This window comes from Lonchura striata, chromosome 2, assembly GCF_046129695.1.
Source record: "Lonchura striata isolate bLonStr1 chromosome 2, bLonStr1.mat, whole genome shotgun sequence".
NCBI lineage: Eukaryota > Metazoa > Chordata > Aves > Passeriformes > Estrildidae > Lonchura > Lonchura striata.
The window spans coordinates 71,868,433-71,888,755 of NC_134604.1; the positions used below are offsets into that span (position 1 = coordinate 71,868,433).

A 20,323-nucleotide genomic window follows, 5' to 3' on the forward strand; every position below is an offset into this window, starting at 1 on the left:
TCGAAACCTGATGGAAGTGTTAGAACAAGTCTTCATTAAGTCATATCTTTCTAGTAGGTGGAAAACAACCTCATATAATAAATAGTATTCTTCTCAAGTAAATCTGTCCAGGTAAAGAACTATAAATCACTCTTTACAAGCCTTTCTGGGCTTGCCCCAACCTGATGGAAGCATTGGCTTTCTTGTAAGTGCTGCACGTGGGTGGAATGGCAATTCTCAATTTTTAACAAGAGAAGTGCTTCATTTTGCTTGCTCCATATCCTCCCAGCTCTTGAGATGTGAGGCTGTCAATGAACTTGAGAACCCTGGGCAGGTTAAGGCTGAGTAGATTGAATATTGGGTGAATTTTGTGGAAGGGAGTGGCAACTGCATTGCCTGCATGTTTGGACCCAGCCTTTTTTGCAGGTGGCCTCAGGAGCAGTACCTACTGGTGCACCACCATTCTGCTAATTGAGACTCTGCCCAAAAATCCAGAACTAAGAGAATATGAAGGGAGGTGTAACATTTAGCCAAAATTCCTGTATTTGAAATGGCTGGTATAGTACTTGCATTTTATATAAACTCTTTTGGTCATGTGCTATTAAGAGTGTCGTGCTTGCTTTCTTCTCCAATTCTTGATTTCTGGGACTATGAAGTACAGTCCTAGAGATATGAATGAATGCTTATGCTGAACTGTAGCAAACCTTTCATAGTAGATGGACATTTCTAGCAAACAGTTGTGTTTTTCTCTTTGAAATCTTAACTGCTATTTCTAGCAGTTTTTATTACTTCCCTAATTTTGTAATTATATACAAAAAATGGGGAATTTTGTGTTAAAAGCAAACATTCATCAATCTTCCTTCCTGTTGTACTTTTGCTGCTTAGGAAGGAGTAATATCTCCTACTGATCTAGACCTTGTGATGTCTGATGGATTGGGAATGCGATATGCATTTATTGGACCTCTGGAAACCATGCATCTTAACGCAGAAGGTAGGTAGTGTAAAATGTTATGAATATGAAGGGAAAGCTTGCTTTGCACAAGACTGGAAATGTTATGTAACAAACCTGGTTAGGATTTCTGCAACTATGACTTGTCTCTTTTTTTAATGTAATGGTAAGGAAAACTTATTTAAAGTGTGAGGTCAGTGGAAAGAAATGGATATTGATTATCCTGTTACAAATGATCAGATGAAAGATGACAACCTAGCTGTGTAATAAATTTTTTCCAAGATTCATCCCATCATACTTTGATAACACTGATGTAGCCATAGTTCAGAAGTGTCTGTCAGGTTAAAAAAAAAAAAAAAAAACACAATTGAAAAAGTTTAGCTGATAATCCAGTGTCAACAGAAAATTACTTTCCATAGATGAATACCCTGAATTTATAGCAAAGCTGAATTTGTAAATATCCCTGGAGCTGCTGTTCTTTAAGCTTATATCCTGAGTGAAATAAATTTACTTTTGTTAGCAAAATCCTGTGTATACAAAGCTGACTTGACAAAATAGTCAAGTAACAGTTTATGTCTTGCATAATTAATATTTTTAGATGTTTTTTAAATAGTATATGTGAATCCCAGGTAAATAAAAAGTGAATTGTGTAAAATTGAATAAAAATTACGGATCAGCGTCACAAAGGTTTGAGCAAAGACTTTAACAAAACACAAAAACTTCAAAAAGTTAAGATCAACTAAATACTAGCTCTTTATATTATGGGCTGTGTCTTTATTTTGCTTTTATATATCCCTGACATGGTAGGCTCCTGCTCTGCTTCTGGATCTTCTAGGCAATGCTGCACTACACTTGTGCATGGAACTATTTCCATAACAGCACCTTGTTGGCTGGCTCAGTAACTTGGGTTATGGGAAGTATTGCTTCACTCCTGCACTTGCACATACACTGTCTCTGAGTCTAGAGCTGCTCCTGTTTGCGTGCTCACAGAGTGACTCAGGCTCTTGCTCTCATCAGTTTAAATCAAAATTGCTGATGTCAGGATGTGTGATGGTTTATGTTCATAATTCTGTGCCAGTGTGAACTTCTCTTTGGTTGCCCAGTATTGCTTCACATAATGTGGAATAATATGAACCTTCTCTTCATTGCCAAGGGTTTGCTTTATTAACCTGATCTCCTTCTAAAGCAAGATTACCTGCTTAGTGAATGAGGAAAAATATATTGTCTACCTGGATTTTAGTAAAGCCTTTGACACCATTTTCCACAGCATTCTCCTGGAGAAACTGGCTGCTCACTGGGCAAAAGACTGTCTGGATGGCTGTGCCTAGAGAGTGATGGGGAATGAAATTACATTGAACTGGGGGCTGGTCACAAAGTGGTGTTCCCAGGGTTCAGTGCTGGGCCCAGTCCTGTTTCATATCTTCACTGATGATCTAGATGAAGAGATCAAGTGTGCCCTTAGTATGTTGTTAGTAAATTTGCAGATGACACCAAGTTGGGTGAGAGTGTTGATTTGCTGGATGGGAGGAAGGCCCTGCAGAGGGATCTGGACATGCTGGATGTCAAGACCAATTGCAGATGTTCAGCAAGGCCAAGTGCCAGGTCCTGCCCTGGGGTCACAACAACCACAGGCAGCACTGCAGGCTGGGGGCAGTGGCTGGGAAGCTGCCTGGTGGAAAAGGACCTGGGGGTGCTGGACAACAGCAGCTGAACATGAGCCAGGGTGTGCCCAGGTGGCCAAGAAGGCCGATGGCATCCTGGCCTGGGTCAGCTCTGGTGTGGCCAGCAGGAGCAGAGCAGTGACCGTCCCCCTGTGCTCAGCACTGCTGAGGCCACACCTCCAACCCTGTGTTCAGTTCTGGGCCCCTCACTGCAAGAAAGACATTGAGGGGCTGGAGCGTGTCCAGAGAGGGGCAGCGGAGCTGGGGAAGGGTCTGGAGCACAATTCCTGTGAGGAGCAGCTGAGGGAGCTGCGGGTGTTTAGTCTGGAGAAAAGGAGGCTCAGGGGAGACCTCATCACTCTCTGCAACAGCCTGAAAGGAGGGTGCAGCCATGTGGGGATTAGTGTGTCTTCCAGGTAGCAAGGACAAGAGGAAATGGCCTTAAGTTGCACCAGGGAAGGTTTACATTGGATATTAGGGAAAAATTCTTCATGGTAGGGGTTGTTAAGCATTGGAACAGGCTGCCCAGGGAAGTGGTTGTGTCACCATCCCTGGAGGTATTGAAGAGACATGTAGATGTGACAGTCAGGGACATGGTTTGCTGGTGAACTTGGCAGTGCTGGGTTAACAGTTGGACTTGATCTTAGAAGCCTTTTCCAACCTAAATGACTTTAGGATTTTATGACAGCCTTCCCTGATGCATTGTACTAACATTGTCTTTTTTTTATTAGTGGAAGGAAGTGGAGGTAGATGCAAGAAACTGCCTCTTATCCTTTTCATTAGCCTACCAGCTTCGCAGAAGCTGCCTTTTTTTACAGGTATAAGATATTAGTTGTCCACAGTCTTAAACTCTTTCTTAATCAATGAGAAAGGATGAAGGAAGCATGTGAGAGAAAATAGTGTTATTTGTAGAGGGAGAGTCCATCTTGTTTTGTTTTGTTTTGGTGATGTGAAATGGTTGTTTGGATTTGAATAAATTTATTCCAATTATATTTTTTCTGAGATCAGTGTTTCTTCTTTCCCTGTGGGATGCATACATTAAGATCCTCCCCTGAACTTCCTATGGGCTAATGTCACTTTTTTGCCTCTGATAGTTCTTTCATCCTTTCCTCCATATTCATAAATGATCCTATCAAACTTATTATCTAGGCCACTTTAGGTTATCATTTAATCAATTCATGAATATTAGGAATGCTTGACTGTATGGCAGTGAGCCAACAGCCTTGAACATGGAATAAAATGACAGCATCAAGTCATTAAAAGGAGCAGAGACAGCAACAACAGTTTGAGGACTAAATTGCAACAGACAGGAAGGAAACTGCTGCTTTGGGGAGGAAAAAAGCATACCAAAACTGCACAATAATATAAAGTTGATTGTGGATTTCATCAAATAAAATTAATGTTGATATCTGTTTCAGATTTTGAGTTTGTCCTCTTATGATTTCACATGCCAGCATCACAACAAATGCTGTTAAGTCTTTTACAAGGAAGATCAGTAGATCTCATTACACTCAGTTTGCCTGTTTACTGGTGTGGGTTTATGTTAGCAGACACAACATCCCACCTGTACATGTACTGGGTAATCTGTGAATATAGTGAAGATGGTCCAGCCTCAGTGAGATTGTACCTCCTAATCTCTTGTTTCTTGAGAAATCTGGTTTCCTCTTTTTTTTTTTTTTTTTTACCCTTTCAAGCAATCACCTGTAGAAGCAGAGGCTAGACTATAATATCCTGTGTTTTAGAGGTTTGCAGCAAAAGTTCTTCATATCTATTTCAAAATTGGCTTAGATCACTTACTTTATTAGTAGGTTATTCAGTGAGCTATAATTGGAACTTGATCTAAACTGCCAATATTAGCAGAAGAGCTGGATTGGGGAAGGTTGAAGGATCTTTGTTGCTGTTTTCTCTCCTGCATTTATATAAATGCCATTCCAGGATTATATTCTATCTGTCACTCACTGAGGTATTCATACAGGTGTCTATAGGAGTTATGTGGAAATTTGGTCTGATGTATGGTCCCCATAAAGAAAGTACAAATATTGAGTAAGCTAGACATGAGTTTTCATGATCAAAATTGAGTTTCTCTTACAGAATGTGGGAATACTTGCTCATCTTAGAAGCACCTTCCAGGTGAATTGGTGTTGGGTCATATGAGTGGAAAGATTGTGCTGTGTGAAAAGCACAAAATATGAAAAGGAAAGGGTTGAGAATCATAAATCATAGTGCAAAGGGAGGAAATTTTACTTGTTTTGTTGGGCAAGACATAGCCAAGTGTGGTTTCTAAGAATTGTTCTAAACAGATACGCTGTCTGGTTCAGGAGCAGAGATTATTTCCATTGCTATGGCCACTACTTCAAATGCTGCTATACAGGGAGCAAACCAAGCTTTAAGCCAGCTCGGGAGCTTTTGTACTGCAAGCTGGTCAGCAGGTGTGAGAATGTCTAAGGTAGAAACATATAAGAAAAAGAAGACTGCCTTCATTTCTATTTAGTATATATGTTATGTGTTAGTATAATAAAATATCTCAACCCAATTCAGGATTTGTAAGAGGGTATTACTGAGATGGAGTATCACAGTGGTATATAATCATACAAACCCTTTTAATTTTCATAAACCCATTATATATTTAATACATATTTACATGCATTCAATTCCCTTCCCAGTAGGCTCAAGAAAGAAGTTTATAGCCCTTCTAGAACTGCTTTTTGCCTCTGTGGAGCTGCAGGGCTTTTCTGTATGAACGAGTTTATATGCAGTAAGTCAAGATGTGAATTTTTTCAGGATACTGGCTGCTGTGCACCAGTTTCCTTCTATGGGGTCTTAGGTGTAAAGTAGTTCCCTCTGCTTTCTGAAAGGAACACATGGCCTTGCATAGGAATTCTTTGGGCTTTATTCCTCAAGTCATTATAGGTGCTCCCAAAGAAAGCACCTTGATGCATTAATTAAAGAGTGTGTGTGATTACCAAGTGGCTCAGACTGAGGAATTTATCCCAAGTTTGAAATTGATGTAAGAAAATAAGCAGTTCATAATGACTCAGTTTAATTCCTTGATCCAGCTCACAGCAGGCCTGCAGAAATACTTGTGCATTGTTGTTAAGATGGTAACATTGGCACAACGAGAATAAAACTTTTTTGGTCCTACCAATTTTCAGTGTAGTTCCAAGTATTTTGAGACTAGAGCTGCAAGTGAACTCATATGGCAATTAGTGTAGTGTACAAAATGTCCTGTGAATTCACACCCTAGCTCAGAGCATACATCTGTGTTCAGACACACCCTTGATGAAGAGAGGATTACATTTAGAAAGTTGCCCTTGGAGCTGTAATGTCTATAATTAAAAAAGTTTGGGTTTTTTGTTTCTCTGAACATAATTTACCCATGTCAGATTCCTCCACGATGTTTCCTTTTTTCTGTTAAAATATGCCTTTTTTTCTGTTACCATTCATACTAATCTTTCACTGCAGCCTCTTCTTAGATTTTATGTGCTAAAGTCAACCCCACCTCAGTCTTTTCAAATTGTTGATGCTATTGCATCAGTGGCTTGACCATCATGCCTCCTTCCTTTGAGTCATTACAGTATCTTAATATGCTGTTCATCAGGATGACAATCATCAAGTTAATACTCAGTATGGTGGAGCACCCTCTCTTTGGCATGTTCCCTGTCCATGCCACTGAGATTTGCTCCTGACTCTCATTCTCTCTCACAAGTGTCTCAGTGCTTGCTAGGCTGGTTTACCAAGTTTGCTTGCTTGTATCCTTCAGCTCTCATGCCTGTTGCCTTTCTTGTGAAGAGAAAGGGATGAGAAAACATACAAGAAGCTGATACTTACTTTAAGGTTCTTACAAACTATAATGCATGAATATACTACATTTTATACTGTTATGTTTTCACTTCTCTTTTCCTACTGCTACAGTCATTGTCCTCTTTATGAACTTCACTTGTGTTTTCTCTCAGGGCAGTGAAGCACTTAATGCATGTTTCTGAGCCAAATATCTGTCCTGAGTTCCTTTTCCTCATCAATACTGTGTTCATTTTGGTGGTGCAACTAGAGGTACTGCCTGAGTAACCATATTTGCACCACACCATGCAAGTTCTCAGGTAAGGATCTGCAAACCTTAAGTGTGGTTATTAGAACAAATTCTTGTGGGACAGTTCATTAGCATTTTGGAAACTGTCTGCACTCTCATCGAAACTGAATAAGCAGCAGCTTATTCCATTATTGGAGCCTTGTATGTCCTAGATACATACGGGCAGCTGAAGAGCCTTGAATCAATGCCTTTGTCTACCTTGTGGTAACACAGTCTTGTAACTAGATTGTAGGAGTCAGAAATGCCAAGAGAGTTTGGGATTTTCAAGGAAGATAGAGTATTCCCCTTTCCGTCTCTATTATCATGCATATACTGCCCCCTTAGAACTTTTTTTAACTCATTTGTCTTTTTTCACCCCCTGCCATAGCTGTGACTAAGTGGTGGAAGGAAGATTCAGGAAACTCCTACCTTCCCTGGGGGTGTTTCTGTTTTGTGTTCATAGTTCTCAGTTGCCTGCTGCAACATCTGCCTCCTCCCATGGCCTCTTTCCTCCAACATTGATGAGGTGAGCGTATGCAAGAAAGGGGAAGGTTTAGACACACAGACAAGACACACAGATAAGAGGAAGCTATCATCCTTTTCCTCTGTCCCAGATGCATCTTGTGTCATTCTTGTTCTCCAGCTGGAGATAGCAAGGCACAGCATGTGCACAGCAGCGGCCCACGAAGAGAGATGGTTGTTTTTATCAACCCCATTTACCATATTGCTGTTTTTCCATCTTTCAAGTGCTCCTGTCTGTTTCTCACTGTTTGCCAATGCTAATTCTTCCAGTTTAAGCTGCTCCCTGGGTAGTATCAACAAGGATTAAAGAGATTCTGTCATATTTGTTTTCCTTCTTGTCCCTATGCTCCAGCCAAAGGCTCTTCTTATCCACCTTTGCAATAGCCCTGACCCTTGAACCAAAGGACTTCTAAGTGTAAAGGCCTGGAGTCAAATATTTGCTATGAATTTGCAGTTGAAAAGCAAAGTGATTTTTTCATAAATATTCCTCAGGTGCCAGCTTCAAGGCATTCAATCAGTTAATACCAATTACTGGAATCAAAGTTGCATTTCAGGCTGGGAAAACTATCTTGAGTTATTAATTTGAACTACTGATTCTTTTTAATCCTTGAGTGAGACTGTGTGTGTATTCTAACTTTTGGCTTACTGACTTCACTTGAGACTTGAAAGATTTTGCAGTGCCCACCTCCTGCTTGGCATGCAGCATATGTGCCTGCATGTTACCATGCCAGCCACAATGCTGATAGCAGCTGTACTGATGCTGCTGCTCTTCTCTAGACCCCTAACTTTTTTCTCACTTTTTCCTCTTTTGCTGACGCTGTGTAAGGCTTCTTTTCATTTGTACATTACACGCAGTGGGTGAATTGAAAACACTACCCAGGCTGCGTTTGGCATGTCTCTGCTGCACTGATGACCTACACCCACCCAGAAATTTTTCTGATTCATTCAAGCAGGAGCTTGATTTCCAGGTCTAGCTGGCTGAGTGAGCTTTAAAAGCCATGTCCAACTCAGGAGTTCATAGTCAGCAAATGGTAAATGGTTCAGCCATATCCAAGAATTCAGCTTTCCCAAGATACTAATGTGCTTGAGGCTTGTGGAAAAGATTTCTGGTGCACATTTTTCTAGTCTACCTTCTCATTACTACAACAATCAAAACTATGGTATTATTGCACAAGCTTACCAGATGTGTGAAAGGTTCCCGTTGCCTTTTGGAAAAGTACCAAATCTAAACTATTTGGTCCAAGTGTCATAGACCTGTGTCACTTGGGTAAACACCAGAATGACTGCTGACTGACGCTATAAGAGCTAATAACAATAATAACTGATACTACTGAGTTTACTATTCATTCTGTTGCCAGTTGCTCAAGGAGATTTGCTTGAATTGCTATATTCGACTGAGTTGCCTTTATTTTGTCATTGTCCAGCTAGCAACAGCTGCTGGCAGAATAAATCTGCACTCTTCTGCCTCAGTCATTTCTACTTCTGCATCTGGGAACATTCTGTGATGTTGCATGATGTGGCAACACTTTTGCTCAGATTCCTCACTGTTAGAAGACAAAGCTCACATGAGCAAGTTGCATGTAACTATCTTTGTCCTGTGGCTGGTGCATGAGTCTTGTACAGCATTGTCTTGGGATCCCAGGATTGCTCATGTGGATAGCATACCCCTGGTAGGTCAGTTGGGTTGGCTTCAGGTGCTGAAGACTGTGAGCCCAGCTGTTAAAATGTAATAAGCAAACACTAAGCTAATGGCAGGGTATGGTCAGAAAACCCTGATAACCAGTGGTCCTTTCCAGAGAGCTTGTGGAAGTAGATTATGGTCTCTGCTTCTTCCCCCAGTGAAGAGATAGGATGATATCATAGCCTGTTCCACATCCCACAGTAACGCATCTCTTCCTGAACCTCACTTCCTTCCAGGGATGTTTTAAAGCCCAGTAGGCAATCTGGAGGTTTCTGGCTGTGTGTCAATCAAGAAAATTGAGCAAAATACAAATTTTCTGTATAAGCAGAAAACCAATATACCTTTATGACTAGCTGGCATTCCTTCTTGTGTTGGGGAAAGCTGGAACGTGCCAGATTGTATTTTAGGAATGCATATGCTCTATGAGTAGATAACACAAGGAATCAGACTAACTGAATGCTGATTGTCAACACTCTTGGCACCAAATATAGGTTCAAGCTATTTAACAAGGCTGCAGTTTTTCTCAGAGCCTCCTCCTTCCTTCAGATACTGGAGAATGTTTCTAGTCCATTTTTAAAAGAGTGGAATACTCTCAAATCTCTCTACGTTGCTCTTATGCAATGGACATATTCTTCTGTTTTGTGCTTTCCATTGTTTAACTGATGCTCATAATGACTTCAGAGTGCTGAAGGAAATTTAGTATTTCCTTGAGGCTTTGTCCTTCAAAAGTTCTTTGGCCCAGCAAAAAGAGTGTTCTCCATCCTCCTACTGACCGCAGAGGTCTTTCAGAAACCCTGTACTTCAGTGATTTTGGGCGTGTTGAGCAGTCTAAGTGGTGTAGTTTATGATACATAGTTGGCGGGAGTCAGAGGTTTCCAATCATTCATTCCAACCTCAGCCATTTTAGGATTAGACAAGCGTGACTTCTAAAGTATTGATTTCATACAGTAGTGTATTCCAGGGAACTGTTGAGGAAAGAGATCACTTAATGACTCATGGCCTGATTTGCATTCTTTAGTGTGATAGTCAGGCCTGGCCACTTATATTTCCTGTATTTTGTGGTTTGGTAAGACCATGAGCAGTTTTTGTTCATGGTTCTCAGTCTGCACAATGTCCTGAGTCTTCATGGAAGAGTTGGTAGCTATAACTGCTTGCCTTTGTCTTTTGCATGTTTATAACTAGCTAATAAAAATAGAACTAAGTATGCAAATTCTTCAGTCTCTATGGTTCTCAGAAGCCTTTAGTAGATCTGGGGTACATACATAGGTGTAATAGGTGGGACTCAGTGATCTCAAACCTAGTTGATTCTGTGATTTCATCAGTATCAGCTAGCTTACTGCCAGACAAGCAATGCTCATTTCCTGTTGTGATGCAGTTCCTGACATCCTGATTGGGAAAGGCTTATCCTTTCTTGATCATGTGGTAGTTAATAACACTAAAAAGTCTACTAAATATATATGTCTGGCTAAGTGACTGATTTCTCTTTTTGGTGCATGTATGATTTCATACTCTCTAGTGCCTCAACAATAATTTTTTAGAGATTCCTGCTGGAGCTGATGGAAGCTGGGTCTTTCTGTAAATCAGCCAAGGTCTGCTTGGCTGCCATTTTACCCATTATTACCACTTAGCTGGTTCTCAGATTCTAAGAGCTGTTTTAAGAGCTTCATAGATCTATGTGAAGGTCCTGAGGTCAGACCAAGCACTCAGGGTTTCATACAGTCTTGAAAAATCTCAGAGGTGGAGACTGCACAACCTCTCTGTGCAGCCTGTCAATGCTTGAGTGTTCAGTCTGAACTCCTCATATCAAATTGTGCCTGTCGTCCCTTGTCTTTCTGCTATTGAGCCTGGCTCTGTGTGCTCTCTGACCTCCCCACAGGCCCTGCTGCAGCACTGCAGGATGCTGGTAGGTTCCCCTAAAGCCATCTCTCCTGCAGGCTGAACAAACCCAGATCCCTCAGCCTCTCCTCACATGACAAGTGCTCCAGGCCCCACTTTTTGGTGGCTTCTGCTGAAGTTGCTCTGTTTTGTCAGTGTTTTTTTCTACTGGGGAGTCCTGAACTGAATGCGGTATTCTGGATGCAGTCTAACGAGTGCTGAGTAAAGAGTGTTAATCGCTTCCTCTACTGTTAATTAATGTCAATCTGTTAACACAGCCCAGGCTGCTGGCCTCTTTTCTGCCAGGGCACACTGTTGGTTCCTGTGCAGCTTGCTGCCTGCTACTACCAGGAGTTCTTGGAGTTCACAAGCCTGTGTTGTTGCAAAGAGCTCTTCCTTCGGAGGTTCAGGATCTTGCATATGTCCTGTTAAAGTTTTATATTGGTTCATTCCTCCAACCTTTCTAAGGGCAGTCCTGCTCTTCAATATATCAGCTGGACCGTACCCCTCTAGCTTCACTCCTACTCAGTTTGATGCTATTTACAAGCCTAATGTTTTATTAAGCAGTATGGGTCTCAGGACAGGTTTCTGCAATACTCCATTTTTGCTGGCCTGAAGGTGGAGTGCAATCCATTGACCACTACCTCTGAGCCTCCCATTTTTTGTCCATCTAGTTGTCCAAACAGACAGACCCTAATGTTCTAACTTTGATATAAGAATATCATGAAAGACCATGTCAAACACCTTTCTAAAGTTGAGGTAAATTATATCCACTACATTCCTATTTTTCGCAAACAATTATTTAATCACAGAAGGCAACAAGGTCAGTTAGATATTACTTAAAACCATTGGAGACTACATGTCACAATCACACTCTCATTCTTGTGTCCAGGAATTTCTTTCAAGAGGCCTTGCTCCTTGATTTTCTTAGGGACAGAAGAGAGATTGATTGGCCTGTGATTATTTTGGACCTTTTTTGAAGATGAGTGCAGTATTTGCCTTCAGTCTTCTGAAGATCTCGTGATGACATTGGTGCATTGACTGACTTAATGTTTAACGTACAGTAGAAAGCAGACTTGCAAGGGCATGCTAGTAACAATAAGGGCTATTGCTAACAGTAGAAATATATCTTGTTGCCCTTGATATCCTTGCAAGTTTAAACTGGAGATGATTTTTGGCTTTCCTGACACCATTCCTATATGCCTAGATGGTGTTTTTTAATTTCTTCTTTACAGCCTGTCCCTGCTTCCACCTGCTGTATGGCACCTTTTTGCACTGGAGCTCATCCAAGCAAGTGTCTTGATACATGTAGTTGTCATACTGAATATCAGGATGGACTGTTCCTGCCCTTGGAGGATGCTGTGTTTTACTGGCCTGTCCACAGGCTTTCACTCAGCCAGTCACCCTTCCCATGGAATAGCTCCACAGATCTGAGCTGCCCCATTACAGAGATAGTACACCCCCTCCTTGTCTTTCCTGCAGCGTGTATCTCTCCAGTTGTGTGAGCCATCCCCACACACCTTAGTTGCCCCTGATATAAGGTTTTTCTCACCAGATGGGCCAGGGTTTTGGCAAAGATGCCTTTTCTCCACTTTGTCAGGTGAATCCTATCTCCCCCTAGAAGTCCTCAACCATCAGAGAGGGTTAAAAAAGCCAAATCCCTGTCTCTAACCCCAGTTAGGGGTTGCAAGATACTGATCTGCAGGGTCCATCTGTTCCTCCTGTAGCATTTTTCCTTCACTGGAGGCCACCTGTGTCTCCATGCCTTTGACGCTTTCCCCCTGAGCCATGTTGTCCTTGATAACACTCCAGGTTAAAAAATAGAAGTAATGACAGGAATGCTTCAAGATATGACATGCACTGACTGGGAGGAGAGGTGAGAGCATTCTCCTTATGGTCCCTGGTCAGGGAAGTTTTCTGTAAAGTAATAAGTAACAAAGCACAGGTATATTCATGGTCGTGCACTACACCCTCACACAGCAGTTTCTGCTGGTATGTGACATTCATTGGTTTTGCAATGCAGCCGTGTCTTAAATAATTTTTCCATGAACCATAATGGAAATGGGGTGGATAAAATCTATTTTTCCTGATGACAGTTAGGTGTCTTAACCAAAAGAGCAGTCCATTTTTTGGGTCTCTGATTTAAGACAATGCTTAAGCACAGGCAGCCTTACTGACTTTAACTAGGAATTTCTGTTGAAATGTAATTTTTCACTCTTATTTTCAGGTGTTTCAAGTTATTGTGAAAGATATGCTGAAGGAATGAAATGTGTTCTGAACACCTTCGGGCCAGTTCCAGAATTTTCAGGTGAAACTGTGCAGAAAGTCAATCAGGTAAATATGGAGTTGATAAAAACACCAACGTTCAGAACAAAAAACATTAGTTTTTATTTTAACATTTGTGCTATTTCAGTTTACTGCTAGAGGTATCTGTAGTGTGTATTTATTGTGTGAATATGAACTTTAGGGGAAAAGATCAGTACAGCATGTGAGTCCCTTTTGAAAGCACTTGGACAATAGATTATGGGAAAGCAACTAGCAATCACATTATTACCAGCGGCATTATTACTAGACAGGGGAGTCAGCTGCTAACAGCTATGGGTTATTAGCATTTAATCCTCCATGTTATTCCTTACCACTTCCCTCCTCTTATCACATCAGTCTCAGCCTCCTTTCCTACATGTATATTTATCCCGTGTCTTCCTCCTACTCCATCTTCCTGCGTAAACCTGTAGCTTTTTTCCTTCTGGGTGTTCTTTTTATACTTCACAAACCAGAGTTCCCGTTTGTCATGTGTGCAAATACATGTTTAGGAGAAGCATGTGAGCAGTCTGGTAAGGTTACTTGCATGTTTAAAGATAAAATGTGTTTAAGTGCTGTTCTGGATTGGAATCTAGTTTATGTATTAACATTTCTAAGCCCACAATGTGTTTATAGTCACTACCTAGTCATTTTGAACAACCATAGGAATCAGCTCAAGTATTGTCATTTCCCAACTCTGCCTTTTCAAAAGGTGCTTTTTTTAATGGTTCACTAAAGAATATGTGTAGGGGTTGAATAATTTATGATCAGCTGTCATAGATTAATTCCAAATATGGAGGCAGACTGTCTGGAAGATACTATTTTGTGTTCCTATTTATGTTAATGCATTTTGAGGAAAGATATTCTTTTATGCTTAAATAACATCAACTGCTTATAGTAACAATCAATAATAATTTTGGAGTCATTCACAATCAGAAGCTTTTAACTGGTGTGAAACAGTTTGGCTTTCTTTATAGAAGGCTGGATTCCACTTCAACATCTGCTTCTGTGTCTTAAGACAAGCTTGCAGGGATCGTCTGTTAGAGTAAATCATTAAGCATTTCTTACCTTACTCCTCTGTCCGTCCCTCTGATTATTTTCTAGAGTGACTGCAGCTTGCCAGTCATTGGTAGCAGGTCCATGTTTTACCCAGTTTCTCAACACTCACCTTTTAAGCACAAGACCTCAGGTCCTATTTTGGCAAAGATGACCTTGTGATCTCTATCTGCACTCTCAAAATAACTTTTTTTTCCTTGTCACTTCTAAGACAACTTTGAGTGTGCACTCAGAAATACCTTCTTTTCCCTGTCTTCCCCTGTCATTTTTATAATAACTGCTATTCTTAAGACAAAATGTTTTTATAAAAATGATATCTCTCACTGCATTTATGGGGAACCACTCACAGGAATCTGGTTCAGAACATTTATGATTTCAGCAACATGTGGCCAGGTTGTCTCCTTTCTACTTAATAAAAGATTATCATCAAAGAGACTTGACAGTGACTAGTCTCTTTGTGTGGAGCAAATTGTTGTTTCTCTAGTCATCTACATTGCCACATTCAGGATAACCTTATCCAAGTGAGAGCATTTTTATTCCCGTACAGGTTGGTTCCTTTCCAGTCACTCATGGAAAGAATTAGTGACCTATCTCTTGTGATAACCTAAATGATAATTTGTGTAGATGATGACTTGGTCTGACACAGGAAAGCAGGAAAGAAATTCTGAGAAACTTTTCACTCAGAATGTGGAATTTAGTTATCTTAAATTTTCTCTTCCAGGCACTGTCTGAAAAAATTCCAGCTGTTCCAAAAGTCCTGGATGCCAGGAGAAAATGGAGAGATGAATGTCTCACCGGTCTTGCCAAACTGAAAACACAAATGAAATCTGACTGAGATGCACCTTGTCTAACAGGAGAGACCAAATAAAGAGCAGATCTTCATAAAATGCAGAAATTTTTAGTCATGCAGAAGAGGAGGCTGAATGGGCAACCAATGATATATGCACATGGAGACCAATGAAACATTTGGTCCAAATTTGCCAAATTCATGAATGACTAGAAACAGTTATTAAAAAGTTCAGTTAAAATTTATCAAATTGCTATGTAAATGCATTAGATGTGTAAGCATTAAATAGCTTTAGCAACATTAATATTGTGCAATGCAGGAACACAATCACATTTTAAATAACACATTTTTCAACTTGCTTAGGAACTCAGCACTTGAATAATATATGCTAACGCAGGGATCTGAAACAGGCAAACATCAGCTGTTTGTCACTGGAGAAAATAAGCCCTCCCCTGCCAGTCACTGTGACAGTGAGGTTGATTTGTAAAGCAGTGACTGCAGATAGGAGAAGGTTGTATTGAGCAAACTGGATTCACTGGACGGTGAGCTGAGACCTCAGCAGCAGTTAGGGGTCACTTCAGTTCGTATCTGTTACTGTTTTACAATGTAGGGAAAAGAACTGCTCCTCCTTTCCCTCCCCTTGGCACTTCTGTACCTGTATGGTGATCTAAATGTGAGTAAATACAGCAGAATTCCCCCTTCCTCCCCTTCCCCTGGTTCTGTAAGACTTACCAGAGACCTACTTTGTCTTCAAGACTGTGCACTTGGGAACCCATGGCTTTGCTCGCTGATGTTTGATGCTGGCTGTTGGCATTGCTGCATAAGTATGCGCCTGATTTTGTGAGTTGTCTGTAAGAAATAAGAGATCTGGATTTAGTAGCTGGTTTGAGAGACAGTGTGGTGTGTAGTGCATGTGTATGAGCTTTCTCCATGACCTTTCAGATGATTTTGGGAAACCAGTTCACCTCTCTGCTGCCACATCTGTTTTATACATTGGTTGAAGCAAGATCTGCTTATTTAGGACTCAGCTGTAGTGAATGTAACAGCTGTAGCTGAAGGAATCCAGATATCTGAGTTGGAACTAGATGATCTTTAAGGTCCCTTCCAACCCAAGCCATTTGATGATTCTATGATCTGCTCTTCTGGTCCCTTACAGAGGGAAAGATCAGTGGTTTGTATGTAGCATTTATGCTTTACCGCTGCCCTTCCCTCAGGAGATACAACATCTCCACATAGAAAAACACAGGATACACCTGGAAGTAGGATCAACCTCAGGTGTTGCAGTGGCATGTTTTGGTCCACTGCAAGGTATTATTATGAACATCTATACTCTGTAATATAGTTGGACTTTGATCTTAGCTGGAACCTTGGGGCATTACTGTTAATGCAGATGGTAGGAATGACTTGAAACAGTGCATTGCACCCGCTTGAGTTATGCAGTTCTGAATTTGTGCTAGCTCGTCATGTAACTTTACAGTACACATGCAGAAGTTTTAAGCTGTCATTCTTCTAATTCTCCTGTGTTTTTTATAGAGGATGCAGTACACAAGCTGTTTTTATTAAAGCTGTAACTTTACTAGGCACCATTTTGAGCTTAGCAGAAATGACTGCATGAACATACCAAACCCACTTATTTGTGTTTAGGACACAGTAAAAGAGACGTAAGATAATTTATATTGCTGGACACAAGTGGTGGGCCAAGAACACATCTCTGGATGTAAAACATAGGATGGGAGGCATACTACAGAGGTTGCTTCTTTATAATCAGAGAAGTGAACAGGAAATTTGTAAGCTCAAATTATTACTTTATCCTAATACAGACTTAAAATGTTCACGTTTCTTCTCTTGTTTTTTATTGCCATAGTGACTGGCTTAACCAGAATTTAGATATTTGAGAAGTCAGTCCTCACTCCTGAGACCTTACTAAGCAATAGTAAATGAATTATGAGGTTGATTTCCTCATTTTGTGTATGGTTTTCCATTTCAGACAAGGCTGAAGATAGTTCTGATTACTTTCAAGATTTGACCTGCTTTTCTTGTGGGCATATGACATTGTCATAACTAATTAGCTTGCAGTGCTTCTGTTTACTCTGAAATTTTTTAAAACTTGATCATGTAATGAAATATTTGCTGCTGTCTTTATTATTTTCTTATTAATAAAATATTTTAATGAGTAAGGTATTAACTTGTGTGCTCCAGTGTGATTGATGCTTGAAAGACAGAATACTTCCATAGAGTAAGTAGCTGCTCCACAGGGTTACAGCAGATCTCACCTTGGAGCATCAGCTCCCACACAGTTTACAGCTATAAGTTGAGGAGGGGGATAGTGCTTGACAAAATGTGTATTTTAACTGACATTTGCACAGGAGTTCCAGCTCCAGGATATACTTTTTTCTCCATGAGGATTAGTCAGGCAGAGGCACAGGGTGTCCAGAGAGATGGTATAGTCTTCCAACATGCAGGTTTTCAAGTCCTGAGTGGATGAAGCCCTGAGCAGCCTGGTCTGAGTGCAAAGCTGACTTGCTGTGAGCAGGAAGTTACAGCAGAAACTTCCTAAGCTTGCTCCTGGCTTGCATTTCCTGATTTCAAGTTTTATTTTATTCTAGATAATTTTACATCAGAAATGTTGCTCCAGTCAAATATTTATGTTGTTTGATTGTCAACAGAATGAGCAGTAGTTAAATGGTCATGTAACTATTTTACAGTAAACGATGAGATATTTTGGAATAATTTATCTTGTGTTTTCTTTTTTACACAATTGCATATTTTAAAATTCTGTACTTTTTTAATTCAGGTCACACCTCTAGAATTTTCTAAGGCCATCTTTGTTGCAATGTGTTTTTCACTAATTTGATATTTATTGTTTTCCTTATTGCATGTATTTTACCGTAAATTACTGCTGCATACTGGAAACAGTGTCCAATATGTTCATACCAAAGCCTTTGATTTAATGCCAATAAAAAGAAACCATCTATGATGTGTGAGATAGGAAGAAAGGACAGATGCAGGGAAATACTCAATTGTTTCACTGAGGGAAGTCTCAGAATAGTTTTCCTATTCTGTAGTTGTATCCCTGTTTTTCTGTTAAGTCATGGTAAGTTTGAAAGTTAAAATGTGACCATTTTTCTGATTGCACTATTATCTAATTGGAATAGTATTAAACTGTGTTATCCTATCTATACCATATTTTAGGCAAAGAGTGAACTGTGCTTCATTAGGGAAGCAGGAGAAGTGTTTGTGGTACTTGTATAAAAACAGAAAAAAAAAATTTGAGACAAAGTGATATCATTGTCAGTCTCAATTTCTTGAAAGATGAGATCTGCTGCCAGTGCCTGTATAGTTCCATGTCAGGGTTGCATTGCCATAGTATGGAGTTAAAAAAGGGGTTTGAGAATCTGTAACTGTGGTACTGTTGCAGGGATGGAGATATGGAGGACAGGAGCTCTCAGTGAGAAGAAGAGCCCAGCAGATGTTAACCGTACAATTACTTGAAGTATCAGGAGGAAAACCAAATGGTCTTCTGCTTTCAGCAGCCTACCAGGCCCAAAGGGAGTGTTTCACAAATTAATTTGGATCTAGTTAGAGCAAACAAGTGTAAATGAATATGTTTGCTCTAGCTGCCTGCTCATCTGCTCTGTTCCCTCAAGCTTCAGTGTGAGCCTGTGTGTGTGTTCATGGATGTGTGAGTGCTATTGCAGAATGGAAAGACAAAAACTGACCCCAGGGGAAAACTCACATTCAATTTGGTAAGAACTTGTACCAAGCTAACAGCCAAGGATTTCTTTCTGGTTTTTTTCTGTGATTTCAAAAAGAGAAAGGAGTTCCTTCCTTCAGCATCCAATCAGAGCTAAAGAGGGGTGCAGCTTAGAGCACATCACTTAGAGGAAGTTATCTATGGACTGATATCTGTTATAGTTCATTTCTTGGGTAGGACCTTCTTCTCTAGAAAGGCTACACAAACCTCTTGGTTCTATTATAAATGAGAGATCATAAGAAAGTGGTAGTGTTCTAGTTTTCTATGGAGCAGTACAACTTATTTTCTTAACATATTCAGAGAAATGCTCCATAGGGTTGCAAGGATGGATTGCTCTTCACCAGACATTTAAATGGAGAGATGCTTGGAATAAAAGACCACTCAGTGTGCATGAGATTTCTTCTTGAATGTGGCTGTGAAATTGAGATTTTAACATGTAGCTTGGTACACTCCTTCCAGCTACTTGCATTTCACACCTGGTTTCACAAGAAGCAGAGATGTGTAAGATGCAGAATCATTCAGAAACTTGTTTCCTTTTATCTATGGGTAGAATGTAGTCTAACGTGGAAAAGTTAACTTAAGAGTCCATAGTTTCATGTGGATACAGGAAAGCTTTATGCTGAACTTACTTCTTTTATAAGAGTCTATAGAATAAGAGCTGTAAATTTGCCCTAAATTGAATGTTTGATTTGTTTAGCTTAAGCCTAGATGATGACACTGTTGTAGTTTTAACAGACTGCTCAAGGCCTCCACAAGGGTCCAACACCTCGGAGTCATCACAATGGATAGGTTTTCCAATAGAAAACATTAAAAAGGCTCTGTAATTTAAAGCACTATGAAAACCCTTCTTTCCATTCGCAATGTGTTTAACATCAGGTCTTGCAGTAATTTTTCCAATACCATAGTGGTACCTACTTTCCACATCAAGCCACAGTTGCTTGTTCTTAGTCTGCTTAAACAGGTAATGCTCCTAAGGAATACAATTGAAGCATTTTTTGGCAGCCTAACGAGAAAGTGATGAGGCTGAAAAATCCTCTGTGACTCTGATATTACTGGAAAAATGAGGTTGTTGTTTATGAGTCAGCTTTACTGCAAGCACTGTTGATATGGAGCATGTTGTTTGGTGTTTTTTTACAAATCCTACCTAATGGGCTGAAATCTGCATACTAAGTCCTTAGTAGTAATATAGGAAGTATTTCTGTGCAGTTAAAAACATATTTCTGGAATTGCCAGGTACAAAGGCAGCAGTCACAGAAGTGTGTAGTTTTCCACATTCCAGAGCACCTTGCAACCACAAAACCAGATTTTCTGATATTACTCAGCAATGCCATTTCAAAGCCATCCAGTAATGGAAAGATGTAATTGTGCCATTTCAAACACACAGACTACTGGAGACAGCAAATTGTATAGCCAGGTGATTTCATGAAATGAGCATGCCTGTTGTCCATGTTGTACTGAATTTTATGGAGTAGCATGAAGTCACGTTTGGTACTTCTACAAACCAGAAATGTTTCCATTTGCTTTTGATTTTTCTTCTTTAGAAAGAAAAGTTAACTATAAACATCATCTCCCCTCTATCAGTATCTGTATCAGTGCATAGTAAAAGGTGATTACAAAGTCTGAATATAGCTTCAGTTGCTGAGACATCTCATACTACTCCAGTGTGTTGTTTACAAAACAAAAATTATTAAA

At 40.1% G+C, this 20,323-nt stretch overlaps 1 protein-coding gene and 1 long non-coding RNA gene across 3 annotated transcripts in view; one reads left to right on the forward strand and one right to left on the reverse strand.

Moving 5' to 3' along the window:
* Positions 1 to 17,058, forward strand: part of CRYL1 (crystallin lambda 1) — a 51,227-nt gene extending 34,169 nt beyond the window's left edge. The window contains exons 6-8 of the mRNA XM_021539960.1: positions 865 to 970; positions 12,961 to 13,067; positions 14,812 to 17,058. Coding sequence (XP_021395635.1) covers positions 865 to 970; positions 12,961 to 13,067; positions 14,812 to 14,925 — 327 coding nt within the window. The 3' untranslated portion in view covers positions 14,926 to 17,058. The remainder of the gene's footprint in view (positions 1 to 864; positions 971 to 12,960; positions 13,068 to 14,811) is intronic.
* LOC116183414 (uncharacterized) overlaps positions 1 to 20,323 on the reverse strand; it is a 78,992-nt gene that overhangs the window by 33,872 nt on the left and 24,797 nt on the right. For both annotated transcript variants that reach the window (XR_004148043.2, XR_004148044.2), the window contains exon 3: positions 15,610 to 15,726. This is a non-coding gene — a long non-coding RNA (uncharacterized LOC116183414). The remainder of the gene's footprint in view (positions 1 to 15,609; positions 15,727 to 20,323) is intronic.